This window comes from Rhinopithecus bieti, unplaced genomic scaffold (genome assembly GCF_001698545.2).
Source record: "Rhinopithecus bieti isolate Rb0 unplaced genomic scaffold, ASM169854v2 scaffold_47707, whole genome shotgun sequence".
Lineage (NCBI taxonomy): Eukaryota > Metazoa > Chordata > Mammalia > Primates > Cercopithecidae > Rhinopithecus > Rhinopithecus bieti.
Genome location: NW_016819117.1, coordinates 1,350,070 through 1,368,402, shown reverse-complemented (window position 1 = coordinate 1,368,402; position 18,333 = coordinate 1,350,070). Strand labels below are relative to the sequence as shown.

Genomic DNA, 18,333 nt, shown 5'->3' with positions numbered 1-18,333 from the left:
TAATTTTTGTGTTTTTAATAGAGATGGGGTTTCACCATGTTGGTCAGGGTGGTCTTCTGACCTCGTGATCTACCCGCCTTGGCCTCTCAAAGTGCTGGGATTACGCCTGGCTGACATAACTTAATTTTAAGAATGTAATACAGGCCAGGTGTGGTGGCTCGTGCCTGTAATCCCAGCACTCTGGGAGGCTGAGGCTGGCAGATCACTTGAGGTCAGGAGTTCAAGACCAGCCTGGCTAATATGATGAAACCCTGTCTCTACTAAAAATAAAAAAATTAGCCAGATGTGGTGGTGTGCCTGTAATCCCAGCTACTCGGGAGGCTGAGGCAGAAGAATTGCTTGAACCCGGGAGGCGGAGTTTGTAGTGAGCTGAGATCACACCACTGCACTCCAGCCTGGGCAACAGAGCAAGACTCCTTCTCAAAAAAAAAAATTACATTAAATTTTATTTTGTTTTTGGGACAGGGTCTTGCTGTGTCACCCAGGTTGAAGTGCAGTGGCACAATTAAGGCTCACTGAAGCCTCGAATTCCTGGGCTCAGGTGATCCTCCTGCCTCAGGCTCTCGTGTAGTTGGACTACAGGTGCTCGCCAGCATGTCTGGCTAATTTCATTTATTTTTGTGTTTTTAGAGACAGGCTCTCACACTAAGTTGCCCAGGCTGGTCTGGAACTCCTGGCTCATGTGATCTGCCTGCCTTGGTCTCCCTAAATGCTGGGATTACAGGCGTGAGCCACCACGCCCAGTCCACATGTCTTTTTTTTTGAGACGGAGTCTCGTTCTGTAGCCCAGGCTAGAGTACGGTGGCACGATCTCGGCTCACTGCAAGCTCCGCCTCCCGGGTTCACGCCATTCTCCTGCTTCAGCCTCCCGAATAGCTGGGACTACAGGCCACCACGCCCGGCTAATTTTTTGTATTTTTAGTAGAAACGGGGTTTCACCGTGTTAGCCAGGATGGTTTCAATCTCCTGATGTCGTGATCTCCTGACCTCGTGATCTGCCGACCTCGGCCTCCCAAAGTGCTGGGATTACAGGTGTAAGCCACCGCGCCTGGCCTTTTTTTTTTTTTTTTTTTTTTTGAGACAGAGTTTCATTCTTGTTGCCCAGGCTGGAGTGCAATGGCGCGATCTCCCTCACCGCAACCTCCGCCTCCTGGGTTCAAGCGATTCTCCTGCCTCAGCCTCTCAAATGGCTGGAATTACAGGCATGCGCCACTGCGCCCAGCTAATTTTGTATTTTTAGTAGAGATGGGGTTTCTCCGTGTTGGTCAGGCTGGTCTCAAACTCCCAACCTCAGGTGATCCGCCCGCCTTGGGCTCCCAAAGTGCTAGGATTATAGGTGTGAGCCACCTGGCCCGGCCCTTTTAATTTTTAGTTAATTAATTATTTTTGTTTTAGAGACAGGGTCTCGCTCTGTCACTTAGGCTGGAGTAGTGATGCAGTCATGGGTCATTGCAGCCTGGAACTCCTGTGCTCAAGCAATCTTCCCACCTCAGCCCCTCAAGTCCCTCCTGAGTAGCTGGGACTACAGGGGCCCCACCATAGCTGGCTCAGGAAAGGGTGTTCTGAGGAGGAGACATTTAAGCTGAAACCTCGTGAGTGAGAAGGAGCCAGGCATGTGTGGAGGGTTCCAGCAATATAGAACACGCTGTGCAAAGGCCCTGGGCTGGGAAAGAGCTTGAATTGTTCCCAGCACTAGAAGAAATCCAGAATGCGGGGTTTGCTGAGCTTTGGTGAGGAAGTGACAGAGGCAGGGCATCCCAGGCCTTGCTGGGGGAGGTCCTGAGCCTGGGTTGTTGGATAACATGTAGGACTCCCAGTAAATTTTTTTTTTTTGAGACAGAGTCTCACTGTCACCCAGGCTGGAGTACAGTGGTGAGATCTCGGCTCACTGCAACCTCTGCATCCCAGGTTCAAGCAATTCTCCTGTCTCAGCCTCCCAAGCAGCTGGGATTACAGGCGCCCACCACCACGCCTGGCTAATTTTTTGTATTTTCAGTAGAGACGGGGTTTTGTCATGTTGATCAGGCTGGTCTTGAACTCCTGACCTCAGATGATCTTCCTACCTCAGCCTCCCGAAGTGCTAGGATTACAGGCGTGAGCCACCGCACCCGGCCAACTCAAAATTTTAAAAACATTAAATGGTACTTTACATGTAGAGAAGTCGAATAAAACGTAATTTTCCCCCCATGTTGTTCTTTTAGAAGTTTTTTTTTTTTTTTCTTTGATACAGGGTCTCACTCTGTCGTCCAGGCTGGAATGCAGTGGCACCATCTTGGCTCACTGCACTCCAGCCAGCCTGGGCACCAAGAGCAAGACTCCATCTCAAAACAAAACAAAACAAAACAAAACATGAAAAACAAAAAATAGCACCCTGCATAGGACAGTTTCGTCTTACAGCACCACCGTCTTCTACGTGGTCTGAAAAAAGTTAAATTACAAGCCGGGCGGGGTGGCTCATGCCTGTAATCCCAGCACTTTGAAAGTCCAAGGTGGTGGATCACCTGAGGTCAGGAGTTTGAGACCACCCTGAACAACATGGTGAAACCCTGTCTCTACTAAAAATACCAAAATTAGCTGGGCTTGGTGGCGGGTGCCTGTAATCCCAGCTACTTGGGAGACTGAGGCAGGAGAATCGCCTGAACTGGAATTACAGGCATGCGCCACCACGCCCGGTTAATTTTTGTATTTTTAGTGGAAACAGGATCTCACCATGTTGGCCAGGCTGGTCTCAAACTCCTGCTATACGATCCCACACCAGCATTCCTCAAAACCATCCAGGTCACCAGAAACACTGTCATAGCCCAGAGGAGCCCAGGGAGACGTGGTGACCAAAGGCGATGTGAGGGCCTGGAGCAGAAAAATTGGGGAAGAGTAAGGAAACCTGAATAAACTACCGACTTTGGTTACTACTTATGTAGCAATATGGGTTTATTCTTTGTAAAAAATGCACCACACTAATATATTTTTTATTTTATTTATTTATTTATGTATTTTTGAGATGGAGTCTTGCTCTGTCGCCCAGGCTGGAGTGCAGTGGCTCGATCTCGGCTCACTGCAACCTCTGCCTCCCAGGTTCAAGTGATTCTCCTGCCTCAGCTTCCCGAGTAGCTGGGATTACAGGTGCACGCCACCGTACCCAGCTAATTTTTGTATTTTTACTAGAGATAGGTTTTAACCTTGTTCATCAGGCTGGTCGAACTCCTGACCTCAGGTGAGTCCCCCGCCTTGGCCTCCCAAAGTGCTGGGATGACAGACGTGAGCCACTGTGCCTGGCCCACACTAGTATGTTAATAATAGGGGAAACTGGGCCTAGGGCATATGGAAACTCCATGAACGAGTTTCTCAATTTTTCTGTAAATCTAAAACTCTTCTAAAAAATAACACGTATTTTAAAAATTCTATTAGATAGACAATTCTCATATCGACTTTCTGTAAAAGACTGACAAAGATTCTTCTATACTCAATTTTTACTTTTTTTTTTTTCTTTGAGACAGAATTTTGCTCTTGTTACCCAGACTGGAGTGCAATGGCATGATCTCAGCTCACTGCAACCTCCACCTCCTGGGTTCAAGCGATCCTCTTGCCTCAGCCTCCCGAGTAGCTGGGATTACAGACGTGAGCACCACGCACCACCACTCCAGGCTAATTTTGTATTTTTAGTAGAGATGGGGTTTCTCCATATTGGCCAGTCTAGTCTCAAACTCCCGACCTCAGGTGATGCGCCCGGCTCAGCCTCCCAAACTGCTGGGATTACAGGCTTGAGCCATCGTGCCCAGCCCTTTTTTTTTTTTTCTTTTTTTCAAGATACGGTCTTTCTCTGTCACCCAGGCTGGATTGCAGCGGCACAAACACAGCTCACTGCAGCCTCAACTTCCCTGGGCTCAGGTGATTGTTCCACCTCAGGCTCCCAAGTAGCTGGGACTATAGGTGAGCCACCACGCCTGGCTATTTTTTGTAGAGATGGGATTTCACCATGTTGCCCAGGCTGGTCTCAAACTCCTGAGCTCAAGCAATCCACCCGGTTCCACCTCCCAAAGTGCTGGGATTACAGGCATGAACCACTATGTCTGGCCCACTTTGACATTTTCAAAAAATGTATTGAATATCACATACATAGAAAGAAGTGCCCAAGCCATCAGTGTATAACTCAATGAATTTTCACAAAGGGGACCATTTACCATTGCTCAGACCAAGGAACAGAAGATAACCAGCACCCCAGAACCCCCCTCACTCCCCTTCCTCCCCTTCCTCTGCCTACCCCCTCCTCAGCAAGGGTAACCACGACTGAACTTGTAAAGCCATGTATTTGTTCTGCTTATTTTTAAACCTTATATAAATGAATCTTAGACGATCTCACGCTGCATTTTAATAGACACCACCGTTCTCATCTCTAGGGCTTTCAGCACTTCTCAAATCTTAGAAGTTGTGAGAAAACGTATCATTCTTTTACACTCAACTGTGTCAAGCATCCTAAAGTCCCCAAACCCAGGAAAGCCAGGGATCGTCTGCAATTTGCTGTTCCCAAACCCACAAAAGCCAGAGACTGTCTGTAATATGCTGTGGCTTCACCTGTTTGCATCCAGGTTGCTCACGCCCACCTGTTCACCCGTGTCAGACCCCTTACATTAGGAAGATGGAAAACAGGCCAGGTGCAGTGGCTCAGGCCTGTAATCCTAGCACTTTGAAAGGCTCAGGCCAGGATCACTTGAGCCAGGAGTTCAAGACCAGCATGGCCAACATGGCAAAATTCCGTCTCTACTAAAAAAACAAAAATTAGCCTGGCGTGATAGCACATGCCTGGAATCCCAGCTACTCAGGAGGCTGAGAAAGGAAAATCACTTGAACCCGGGAGGTGGAGGTTGTAGTGAGCAGACATCGCGCCACTGCACTCCAGCCTGGGCAACAAGAGCGAAACTCTGTCTCAAAATAAATAAATAAATAATAAAAGTTTATCTTATTTTATTATTTAATCATAGCTTATTTTAAAATGATAATACTTGTATTGATTTGCCCACAGAGTCACTCTAGGTTGAAAGAGAAAGCGGTCAGAAGCAGTTGATTCTCTCTGTTGGGATTAGAGCTAAGAAGAAAAGAAGTCCATACAGTCACTTCTACAGTATGACAAAACGTTCCCTCTTGATCAGTCATTTTATGACCCAAGGTCACAGCTCTTGGAAAATTTTATTGTAGCTTGACAAACTCTCCATGTCAACTTCACATTATAAGATGGAAATGGATACCATCCACGCTCTCCGATTTATGATGTCAATAAAGCCCATTATGATCACACCCTGCTGTTGAAAAATGGGATGCCAGGGACCTGACAGGCTGTTTTTAGGTCACGGTCTTACACAATACCACTCCCCTGATCAGGTTGTTTCAAAGGCTTTCAGCCACCGACGAATAGAAAAAGAGGCTTTGCATACAACGTTTCATTCATGTTTTGCCAGGCTCCCAAATAAGCAAGATACATTTGTTATAGAGGTCTCATACTTTTAAGTCCGTGGAAAAACCTAAAAGTATTTTTTTCTTGAAAATTTTTTTGAAAAAAAGATAGTCTTATTTGTACAATAACTATAGAGAAAAGATGTTAAAATGTCACAACAGCGATTCCATATAAATTCAGGTTTTTTTTTTTTTTTTTTTTTTTTTTTAAACAATATCTCCCTCTTTTTCCGAGGGGGGGGAAAAGTGGCGCAATTTCAGCTAACTGTAGCCTCGACCTCCTGGGCTCAAGCAATCCTCCTACCTCAGCCTCCTGAGTAGCTAGGACTACAGATAAGCTCTACCACACCAGGCTAATTTTTGCATTTTTTTAATAGAGACGGGGTCTCACACTGTAGCCCAGGTGGAACTCAAGTTTCTGGGCTCAACTGATCCTCCCTTCTCAGCTTTCCAAAGTAGTGGGATTACAGGCATGAGCCGCGGCATTCAGCCCAAATTCACTTCCTTTTTCTTTTTTCTTGAGATGGAGTTTCACACTTGTTGCCCAGACTGGAGTGCAGTGGCGTGATCCTGGCTCACTGCAACCTCCACCTCCCAGTTTCAAGCCTGATCAACATGGTGAAACCCCGTCTCTACTAAAAATACAAAAAATTAGCTGGGTGTGGTGGCCCACGCCTGTAACCCAGCTACTCAGGAGGCTGAGGTTGCAGTGAGCTGAGATCACGCCATTGCACTCCAACCTGGTGACAAAGAGAGACTCTGTCTCAAAAAAAAAAAAAAAGAAAGAAAGAAACAATTAAGATGGCTCCTGAAAAAAAGAAGAAGAAAAGGTGGAGAAAATCAATGTGATTTTTTTTTTTTTTGAGACAGGGTGTTGCTGTGTGGCCTAGGCTGGAGTGCAGTGGTGCGATCACGGCTCACTGCAACCTTGAACTGCTGGGCTTTAGGGGATCCTCCCACTGCAGCCTCCCACAGTGCTGGGATTACAGGCACACACACCACACCTAGCTGATTTTTTTGATTTTGTGGACATGGTGTTTTGCTACGTTGCCAAGGCTGGTCTCGAACTCCTGGAATCAAGCGATCTTCCCACCTCGGCCTCCCACAGTGCTGGGATTACAGCACTGGCATGCCTGGCGAAAATGTGATGTTAAAAGTGTTAGAAACCAATATGGGGGAAAGAATTTCCCACTTTGTGAGCCGTGGGTGTCCCCTGAGTGGAACTAGGACACCCATACAACGCTGCTGTGGCCATGAGCCCTCTGGGGCCATTTGCAGGTGAGCCCCAAGAAGGAAGGTGGTGGGAGAAATGGACACATCAAGGAAGCTTGTCTATCAATAGTGACCGTTCTCTGTTGCTTTCGTTTTTTTCCCTACTTAATTCAGGGAAAATATGAACTGAAAGAGGGGAATGAACGGCAAAGCCAGTTCAGCAGGTGCAGTCTTATGCAAGCCATGTTAGTAACAGTTATCCACAGAATGTAGCCTTTTGTATTTTCCCGTCCATTATTTCAGAGTATGCTAACTTTGACCTTTATGAGCTTTTTAAGGGAGTCATGTTTATCTACCTTTTACACATTGTTTTAAGGTTCTAGAGAATTAAGTAATGTCTAAGATCTTACAGCAAATTATTGCTATTTTATTTATTTATATATTTTTTTTGAGATGGAATTTCGCTCTTGTGGCCCAGGCTGGAGTGCAATGGCATGATCTCAGCTCACTGCAACTTCCGCCTCCCAGGTTCAAGCGATTCTCCTGCCTCACCCTCCTGAGTAGCTGGGATTACAGGCGTGGGCCACCACACCCAGTTAATTTTGTATTTTTAGTAGAGACGGGTTTCACCATGTTGGTCAGGTTGATCTTGAACTCCTAACCTCAGGTGATCTGCTCACGTTGGCCTCCCAAAGTGCTGGGATTACAGGCTTGAGCCACTGTGCCTAGCCAAATTATTATTACCGTTATTTTTTCAGACAAGGTCTCGCTCTGTCACCCAGCTTGGAGTTCAGTGGCACGATCACAGCTCACTGCAGCCTCAACCTCCCCAGCTCAAGTGATCTCCCCACCTCAGCCTCCAGGGTAGCTGGGACTACAGGCATGCACCACCACGCCTGGCTAATTTTTTTTTTTTTTTTTTGTAGAGATGGGGTCTCACTGGGTTGCCCAGGTTGGTCTCAAACTCCTGGGCTCAAGCCTCGGCCTCCCACACTACTGGGATTATAGACATGAGCCACCACACCCAGCTGATTATACAGCAAATTAAATTAAGGGCTAAAACTAGCAGCAAGCGCTACAGTACCAATCTGCCGGTCTCCCTGTCACACCATGCAGCAACCTAGATATGCCCTATTAAGTGAATTTAACGCCCTCTTCCCTTTTTTCGCAGCTTTGTTACATATCAGAAGCAGATATTACTTACAAGTGTTGAATGATTCACTCAGTAAACACCAGCTATGCAGGAGGTGCTACCTTAGCCATGGGAGCTTCAGTCTGGGAGGACAGCGGGACGTATAAGCAAATACATCCATCACGTTTCCCACAGGGCACGTACTTTGTGCTCATCTTCGTCCCACTGGATCTGTCTAAACTTTTTATTTGACAGATAAGGAAAATGAAATTCAGACGCTTGAGTGACACAGCCAATTAGTGGCAAGGCTGAGATTTTTGACCAGACAGTCTGACTTTTAGTTTCTACAACGCATGTTAACTCCTCCTAAACCCCATTTATTTTCTCATTTCAGACAACTGCGCAATAAAACTGCTAAGATAAAAGTGCTCTGATTAATGCACACTGAAATTAAGCAGGTTGAGAAATATCTATTGTCCTTTTCTCAGAGTGATAATTTTAAAAATTGAAATCGGTCTTTTGTACTCGCGGTTTTCTCTTGCTTCCTTAAACATTTGCGAAATATGAGAACAATATAAATAGGTTTTCAAGCTCTGAGCAAACCTTTAACCATGTTAATAAGCCTCATAAAGAACAAAGCCTGGCCGGGTGCGGTGGCTCACGCCTATAACCACAGCACTTTGGTAGGCAGAGGTAGAAGTATCGCTTGAGCCTAGGAGTTTGAGACCAGCCTGGGGAACCTAGGGAGATCCTGTCTCTACAAAAAATACAAAAAATTAGCTGGGTGTGGTGGGGGCACGCCTGCAGCCCCAGCTACTTGGGAGGCTGACGTGAGATGGTCCCTTGAGCCTGGGAGGTTCAGGTTGCAGTGAGCCGTGATTACATCACTGGACTCCAGCCTGGGTGACAGAGTAAGATCCTGTCTCAATAATAAATAAATAAATAAATAAAATATAAAATAAAATAGAGAAAGAAGAGTAGAGTTGGTTCATCGCAAGAGATACTGTCTGGCCCACAAAGCCCTTTACATATAGCATCTTACAGAAGAATTTGTGTCCTGCAATAGACGGCATTGGAGGTTTCCACCTAGATTGGAGGTTTCCGCCTAGGGAGAGCTGTGTGCAGCCCTGAGAAGCGTCATGTGATGAGATTCACTCCTCTGAGGGTGTGAGATGGTCTGGGCAGGGGAGATGAGAACCCCTGCAGCGTGCTGCTCCATCCCCCAACAACGCTGCCAGAGCCCCGGGAAGGTGGCAGCAACAGATGTGGAGAGACAAGGGCAGGTGCTAAGGAAAAACAGAACCTGGGCCAGGTGCAGTGGCTCACACCTGTAATCCCAGCACTTTGGGAGGCCGAGGCGGGCGGATCACGAGGTCAGGAGATCGAGACCATCCTGGCTAACACGGTGAAAACCTGTCTCTACTAAAAATACAAAAAATTAGCCGAGCGTGGTGGCAGGCGCCTGTAGTCCCAGCTAGTCGGGAGGCTGAGGCAGGAGAATGGCATGAACCCGGGGGACGGACGTTGCAGTGAGCCGAGATCCCACCACTGCACTCCAGCCTGGATGACAGAGTGAGACTCTGTGTCCAAAAAGAAAAACAGAACCTGGCGCCTGATGATAAAGTGGCGAAGAGAGGATTCAAGGCTGCCTTTGAGGCTCTGAGCTTCAGTTACCAGTTGTTTACCATAGAAATGGAAGATGCTGAGCTGGCTTGGGATGAGCTTAGGAACTGAACTTTAGATACTTGGCAATGCTGCAGACGGCTGGCAAGGTGGAGCGGGAACAGCTTGGTCAGAGATGTTGTTAATGGCCATGCAGGTGGTAAAGGGATGCTGCAATGATTTTGAAAATTATATATGTTTATTGCTGAACGCGGGAGCTGACGCCTGTAATCCCAGAACTTTAAGAGGCTGAGGTGGGCGGATCATCTGAGATCAGGAGTTTGAGAGCAGTCTGGCCAACGTGGTGGTACCTTGTCTCTGCTAAAAATATAAAAATTAGCTGGGCGTGGTGGCACACACCTGTAATCCTAGCTACTTGCAAGGCCAAGACAGGAGAATCGCTGGAATCTGGGAGGTGGAGGTTGCAGTGAGCCAGGACTGTGCCACTGCACTCCAGCCTTTGCGACAGAGCGAGACTCTATCTCAAAAAAAGAAAAAAAAAATACATATTATATGTGTGTGTGTGTGTGTGTGTGTGTTTAATACAAATGGTGCTGAAATGTGGCCATGATAGCCCTCCCAAGACATGGGACCTTCCTTCTGTTGTCTCCTGAGTACATTTCCTGTGGGATAGGCTTCCAAAGGTCAAAGGCTGTGTCTTGTGTGCTCATGCCCTCTTCTGCTCCCTCTAGTACAGGGTGCCGGGCATACAGCACGCAGGAACCACTCCTGGTTCCTGGGCACGGACTACGGCCGCTAAGTTATTTCAAGCTCGGAGCATTACTCACATCAGCTCAGCACCTCTCACCTTGTCCTGAGGCTTTCAGTTCCAGTTTCAATTCACCGCTCAACATTTTTTTTTTCGAGACAGAGTCTTAAAGAGCGTAGGAGGTGAGCTTTAGATACTTGGCAATGCTGCAAACGGCTGGAGCGCAGTGGTGCAATCTTGGCTCACTGCAACCTCCACCTCCCGGGTTCAAGCAATTCTCTTGCTTCAGCCTCTTGAGTAACTGGGATTACGGGCGGCCGCCACCACGCCAGGCTCATTTTTGTGTTTTCAGTAGAGACGGGGTTTCGCCATGTTGCACAGGTTGGTGTCAAATTCCTGACCTCAGGTGATCCACCCATCTCGGCCTCCCAAAGTGCTAGGATTATAGGGGTGAGCCACCATGCCCGCCTACAATCTATATAAAAGATGATTAGGCCAGGCACAGTGGCTCATGCCTATAATCCCAGTGCTTTGGGAGGCTGAGGCAGGAAGATTGCTTGAGTTCAAGACCAGCCTGGGCAGAATAGCCAGACCTCATGTCTACAAAAAATACAAAACTGAACTGGCATGGTGGTGTGCACCTATGGTCCCATGGGAGACTGAGGTGGGCGGATCACCTGAGCCCAGGAAGGTCGAGGTTGCAGTGAGGTGTGATCGCACCACTGCACTACAGCCTGGATGACAGAGTGAGACCGTTTCTGGAAAAAACCAAAACCTCCTTTGATGGAGGGAGGAGTGGGGGTGAGACTAATTATGCCAGTAATTGATCTATTAGTATTTCAGCTCCTGGGAGGAAGATTGTAGTCATGGGATCAATGTTGGAAAAGTTATAGTTTTGTTAAATAAATAAAAGCTTATCTTGTAATTCATTAAAATAACTGTCAATTGTTTCCTATTGATTAGAACGTGTAAAGTTTATGACTATATATTTTGCCTGTCACTCCTTTGTGACAGCTCCTAGATGTTTTGACAGCTGGCCTGCTCTGGGGAGCTGACCATGTAGCCAACTACCATTTCTTTCGCCAGACATGCGAGCTATTTCAGCTCTGCCCCTTGTTCACTCACCCTTGACTTCTGCATCAAGCGGCAAGGGCAAGCTAGCATTTCTAGTCCTTATTTCTGTTCGTGTACATCCAAAATATACTGACAAGTCAATTCTATTGTTAAGAGCAAACTAATTTCACAGAACTGCTATAAAAAATGCACAACAAGGGAGTCCTAATTTCACGAACGTGAAACAATTCCATTCTTTTAGGCTTATGTTTTGAAGCGTCATGGCTTATGAGAAGCCTGTTGTGTCCTGACAAGGCTGACACTGTTTGCTTAACCTTATGCACCTTTCTGTAAAAATTAGTTTACTAAAATGTGACAAAATTTAAAAAATTTTAAAATATTATTGCTTCACTGAGGCTCAAATGAAAATGCATGAAAACAATTTTATATTTTTTTCCTCTCCTTTAAGATGGCCTTAAAATGCTAGTTTATTTTGTTAATTTTTAGTTTTTTGAGTGTCTCTCTGTCTCCCAGGCTGGAGTGCAGTGGCCCGATCTCCGCTCACTGCAACCTCTGCCTCCAGGATTCAAACAATTCTCCTGCCTCAGCCTTCCGAGTAGTTGGGACTACAGGCACACGCTGCCACGCCTGGCTAATTTTTTGTATTTTAGTAGAGATGGGGTTTCACCGTGTTGCCCAGGCAGGTTGCCGACTCCTGAGCTCAGGCAATTCACCCACCTTGGCCTCCCAAAGTGTTGGGATTACAGGCATGAGCCACTGTCCCTGGCCACTAGTTTATTCTTTTGGAAAGATAAAGATATCTTCTTTTTTTTTTTTTGAGACAGAGTCTCACTCTGTCACCCAGGATGGAGTGCAGTGGTGCGATCTCGGCTCACTGCAACCTCCGTCCCCTGGGTTCACGCCATTCTCCTGCTTCAGCCTCCTGAGTAGCTGGGACTACAGGTGCCCGCCACCACGCCCGGCTAATTTTTTGTTTTCGTATTTTCAGTAGAGACGGGGTTTCACCGTGTTAGCCAGGATGGTCTTGATATCTTGACCTCGTAATCCTCCCGCCTCAGCTTCCCAAAGTGCTGGGATTACAGGCGTGAGCCACTGCGCCCGGCCCTTTTTTTTTTTTTTTGGAGACAGGGTCTTGCTCTGTCACCCAGGCTGGAGTGCAGTGGTGCAATCTCGGCTCACTGCAAGCTCTGCCTCCTGGGTTCACACCATTCTCCTGCCTCAGCCTCCCGAGTAGCTGGGATTACAGGCTCCTGTCACCACGCCCAGCTAATTTTTGTATTTTTAGTAGAGATGGGGTTTCACCACGTTGGGCCAGTCTGGTCTCGAACGCCTGACCTCAGACAATCTGTCCTCCTCAGCCTCCCAAAGTGCTGGGATTACAGGCATGAGTCACTGCGACCGGCCAAAACTATGTTCTTTTAAAGGCAGACACTGGAAAGGAAGAGGGACGATTTAAAAACCCAACTCTTCCCATTATATTTGAAATGGTGAAAAGCAGGTACCTTATTTTGCTTCTCAGTATTATTTAGGAAATTAAAAAAAAAATGAGGAAAAGAAAAACTGTATTTTAATAATAACATAAAACTTGGCTCTGCAGTTGTATTTTTCTTTTATAATATGTTTGTGTTATATGTACCAAAGTTGTTCTTCCCTTTTTAAATAATGCTACATGTGGACAGTAGTAGGTGACAAATTTAATGGACTTAGTTTTGGATCTTACTTGCCCTGGGTTGGTACTCTTAAAATTAGTATAAGTCATTAGACTAAAATATTTTTTCCTTTTATTTTCTAGTCAGTCTCTGCTTATCCAGACTAAAAAGATTTTTAGATATTTAGATTTCTAAATAGAAGTAATTAAAAACATGAAGAGCTGAGAAAATTTTCGTCAGATTCACCTAAGTCCAATCCTTAGCACATACTTTTCATACATAGATACACACATCTATGGGTATTTTCTTGATGTACTACATGCCAAATCTATCATTCGATGTAGATATATCATATTAATTTATTTACTCTTACTCTTGCCCAGGCTGGAGTGCAGGAGCGCCATCATAGCTCATCGCAGCCTCGCTCCTGGGCTCAAGCAATTCTCCCCTCTCAGCTTCCCCAGTAGCTGGGACTACAGGCATGCACCATCATGCCTGGCTAATTTTTTTTTTTTTTTTTTTTCAGACAGAGTCTCACTGTTGCCCAGGCTGGAGTGCAGTAGTACAATCTCGGCTCACTGCAACCTCCCTCTCGTAGGTTCACGCGACCTCTCCTGGGTTCAAGCGATTTTCACACCTCAGCCTCCTGAGTAGCTGGGACTACTCGGGTGGGCGGGCGGCGCCATAGGACAACCAGGCACTCACCACCACGCCTGGCTAATTTCTTTTGTATTTTTAGTAAAGATGGGGTTTCACCAAGTTGGCTAGGTTGGTCTTGAACTCCTGAGCTCAAGTGATCCGCCCACTTCGGCCTCCCCAAGTGCTGGCATTACAGGCGTGAGCCACCGCGCCCGCCCGTGATAATATTATAGATAGACAGATATGTCTATTTTTTTTCCGGCGCACCGTCTTTTGGAATCGAGCGACCACAGAGCCACACGCGGCTCTGAACCTGCTGCTGTCCTGCCCCTTTGACTCCCGCGTTGGAAGAAACGGGAACCGGGCTCCCCTCTCCTCCCCCGAGGGCGGAGTCGGTGTGCGGCGGGGGCGGAGTCAGTGCGAGGTGGGGCGGAGTCGAAGCGCGGCGGGGCGGAGTCGAAGCGCGGCGGGGGCGGAGTCGCTGAGGACGGGGCGGGGCCTCGTGCTAACGGTCGCGCGCCCGTCGCACCTGCACGAGGCTGTGGCGCGAGCGTCCTGTGGAGAAGCCGCGAAGCGCCGGCGACCCGGGGGTCGGACGGGCCTGGTCCGCGAAGCTGTGGCTGCCTCTGTGCAGGCCCGGGGAGCAGCTGGCCGGGCGAGCGTCGGGTGAGCAGCGGCGTGGACCGCGTGGTGGCGACGCGGCCGCCTCCAGCTGGTGAGGCGGAGGTCGCGAGGAAGGGACTGCGCTGGTCGGGGCCCGGCTTGGCTGGCGGACGCCCTGAGGGAGGCGGCGCGCGCGCGTTAGGGGAGGGGGCGGGCGGAGCCGCGCGTGTGGGGTACGTGCCTGCGCCCCACGCGGAGTCCGGTCCTGGCCGCATCCTCGGCTCACCGCGGGGTTAGCGGGGGCGGGTTGTCTGTGGCGCCGCCCGCCCTCCCGGCGCCTCCCGCGGCCTCCGCAGCTTTGCCTTTCCCGGGGCTCATCGAGGCCGGTGCCAGAGGACACGCGGGAAAGCCCCTTGCGGAGCTGAGAGCCTCTGATTTGTGGGTCCGACTTTGAGTTTTCCAAGCCCCGACCTGTCAGTTAAAAAGTGCAGCGGTGGCTCCCGCCTGTTATCCCAGCACTTTGGGAGGCCGAGGCGGGCGGATCACCTGAAGTCGGGGGTTCGAGACCAGCCTGAGCAACATGGAGAAGCCCCGTCTCTACTAAAAATACAAAACTAGTCGGGCGTGGTGGCGGCGCCTGTGGTCCCAGCTACTCGGGAGGCTGAGGCAGGAGAATCGCTGGAACCCGGGAGGCGGAGGTTGCGATGAGCCGAGATCGCACCACTGCACTCCACCTGGGCGACAGTGACACTCTATCACAGACACACACACACGCACACAAAACCGGGCGCGGTGGCTCACCCCTGTAATCCTTTGGGATTACCTCAGCTTTGGGAGGCCGACGTGACCAGCCTGGCCAACATGGTGAAGCCCCATCTCTACAAAAAATACAAAAATTAGCCGGGCGTGGTGGCGCGCACCTGTAATCCTAGCTACTTGGGAGGCCGAGACAGGAGAATTGCTTGAACCCAGGAGGCGGAGGTTGCAGTGAGCCGAGATCACGCCATTGCACTTCAGCCTGCGCGACAGAAAAAAAAAAAGTGCAGATGTCTGCTGGGTGCTGTAGCTCACGCCAGTCATCTCAGTGCTTTGGGAGGCCGAGGTGGGAGGATCACCTGAGGTGAGGAGTTGGAGACCAGCCTGATCAACATGGTGAAACTCTGTCTCTACTTAAAAAAAAAAAAAAAAAAAAAAATTAGCCAAGCTTGCTGGTGGTGCGCCTGTAATCCCAGCTACTTGGGAGGTTGAGGCAGGAGAATCGCTTGAACCAGGGATGCGGAGGTTGCAGTGAGCCAAGGTGGTGCCATTGCGCTCCAGCCTGGGAAGCAGAGCAGACCCTGTCTCAAAAAAAAAAAAGGAAAAAAATCATAGGAACCTCATCACTGAGCTCCCTGGAAGCTTCATTTGTCTACAGTAGCAAGATAGAAACCACACTTGTTCCCATAACTTCAATGCATGTTATATATGTAAAATTAGCTGTTAACTAAATTTCTAGTTCTCCAAAAGGCTAATTGTAGCAATATTATCCTCAGTTTACAAATTAGATCGCTTTTAAAAGGGCTCATGTATTCATTTAGTGAGCACATACCTGGCAGCTGCTGCGTGTGAGGCCCTGAACTGCATGGTTACTGTGGGGTGCAGTGAGGACGTGGCTCTGTCCTGACGAGCTACCGTGTCATGAGGGAGAAAGACAACACAGCAGGCAGCTGGCAGTGTCCAGAGGGGAGTTCAGAGGCACGGCTGCCTGAGGCAGGGTGGCAGGAAAGGCCTCTTCTGGAGACCTGAGGAGAGCCTGTTTTGGGAAGGTGGGGATGCTCGAGAAAGAGGTGCTACATCTGCGAAGGCCTGAGGCCCATGCTGAGGAAATGTGCGCAGCCAGGGGACCGGAGAGCCAGGGGACCAGAGAGCCAGGGGACCAGAGAGGCCAGGTCAGCTGGGCATGGCACGCTACCGCAAGGAGTCTGGATTTGAGTCAGGGTGCAATGGGAAGGGTTTTTTTTTGTTTTTGAGACAGATTCTTGCCCAGTTGCCTAGGCTGGAGTGCAGTGGTGCAGTCTGCTCACTGCAATCTCCGCCTCCCTGGTTCAAGAATTCTCTGCCTCAGCCTCCTGAGTAGAAGGGATTATAGGCATGCGCCACCATGTCTGGCTAATTTTTTGTATTTTTAATATAGACAGGGTTTCACCATGTTGGCCAGACTGGTCTCAAATTCCTGACCTCGTGATCTCTCCACCTCAGGTGAAACCCCATCTCTACAAAAAATACAAAAATTAGCCGGATGTTGTGGCAGGCTTCTGTAATCCCAGCTACTGGGGAGGCTGAACCAGGAGACTCGCTAGAACCCTGGAGGTGGAGGTTGCAGTGAGCCGAGATCGCACCACTGCACTCCGGTCTGGGCAACAGAGCAAGACTCCGTCAAAAAAAAAAAAAAAAAAATTGTAGAATAAAAGAGACAGTAGCTGTTGATGAATGAAGTCATCTCTGAATTCTCAGATTGAGCTCTTTAGTTCATGTTAATCTTGTATCTGTTAAAGTGGCCAGGTAGAGAAGCAAGTCATATTTTTTTGTGGGCAGACACTAAAGTCTGTTACCATATACCTCTAACGGTAGCAGACAAAGAAGGGAATTCAGAGAGATAATAGGATACCATGTCCCACCAGGAGATGCTAAGGGATAAAAATGTGGAGAAATCGCTTGATGTGTAGGTAGTTGTGTTTGTACAGAAAGTTCAGCCAGTGAGTCAAATGTCTGACTCATCCTCTCGACTCATTTGTCTGGCACTTTGGGATGTAAATAAATATTAGTTGAATGGCTGGATGAGTGAAGGAATTTGTCACAGTTCGGCAAGTGTTTTAGATAGTGACATTGCATTGTAAGCCACATCAGACCAGGCCAAAGAATGAATGAAAAACTTGACTCAGCTTAATTCCCAAATGTTTCTTCTGACACTGAAAGGTCTTGAATACAAAAACTGGTACATTGGATAGTATTGACAAGCAGTGCCATCATTGGTTGTGAGCCTGTGAACATTCAGGCATCTTGTATACACTGTTTCTATTTTTCATTGCAAGGTTGATGTTACCCACAGTTTAAGGATGAGGAAATTAATGTTTAGTAATGTTAAAACACACGACTACAAACTAGTGGTGCTGCAATTCGAAATCACATTTGATTAACTCCACAGGCTGCCTGAAACTCAGGTGTCATGAGACACATCCTTGAACTGGAGCCTGTGGGTGTGGGCATTCCTAGAGTTAGAGAGGCCCTGGTTTGGTGTAGCTTACAATTTTTCTACAATAGAACCTTTTATAGTGATGATATTGAGGGACAAACCACCATTTCGTTCATCTGATATTCATTGTTTTCAGTTATGAAATACATACATAAAAATATGTAAGATGCCACCTCTGTCCTCATGGAGTTTACCATGTAGAGGTGTGTTTAAAATTACTACCTTTCCCGGGCTGGGTGCAGTGGCTTATGCCTGTATTCCCAGCACTTTGGGAGGCTGAGGCAGGTGGATCATGAGGTCAGGAGATCGAGACCATCCTGGCTAACACAGTGAAACTCCATCTCGACATAAAATGCAAAAAAATTTACCCGGGCGTGGTGGCATGTGCCTGTAGTCCCAGCTACTTGGGAGGGTGAGGCAGGAGAATCGCTTGAACCTGGGAGGCAGAGGTTACAGTGAGCTGAGATCGCGCCACTGCACTCCAGCCTGGGCGACAGAGCGAGACTCCATCTCAAAAAAAAAAAAAAAAATCACTACCTTTCCCTTCACACAGTATAATCAAATGCTCAATTTGAGGTGTTTACAGTAGTTTTTTGCTGTGTTTTTTGAGGTAGCTTGATGCTAATATATATTTAAATCCTTAAATGTCCCATTGAGGCCAGGTGCTGTGGCTCATGCCTGTAATCCCAGCCCTTTGGGAGGCTGAGGCGGGCGGATCACGAGGTCAGGAGATTGAGACCACCCTGGCTAACACGGTGAAACCCTGTCTCTACTAAAAATACAAAAACAAAATCAGCCAGGCGTGGTGACGGGCACCTGTAATCCCAGCTACTTGGGAGGCTGAGGTGGGAGAATGGCGTGAACCCAGGAGGTGGAGCGTGCAGTGAGCCGAGATTGCACCACTTCACTCCAGCCTGGGCAACAGTGAGACTCCGTCTCAAAAAAAAAAAAAAAAAAAAAAAAAAACTCCAGGGGT

General features: G+C 48.0%; 1 protein-coding gene across 1 annotated transcript in view; it reads left to right on the top strand.

Annotated features, from left to right (window-relative positions):
- MEIOB (meiosis specific with OB-fold) overlaps positions 1-18,333 on the top strand; it is a 76,452-nt gene that overhangs the window by 16,803 nt on the left and 41,316 nt on the right. The window contains exon 8 of the mRNA XM_017858291.1: positions 13,874-14,188. Within this exon, the coding sequence (XP_017713780.1) occupies positions 13,874-14,188 (315 nt within the window). The remainder of the gene's footprint in view (positions 1-13,873; positions 14,189-18,333) is intronic.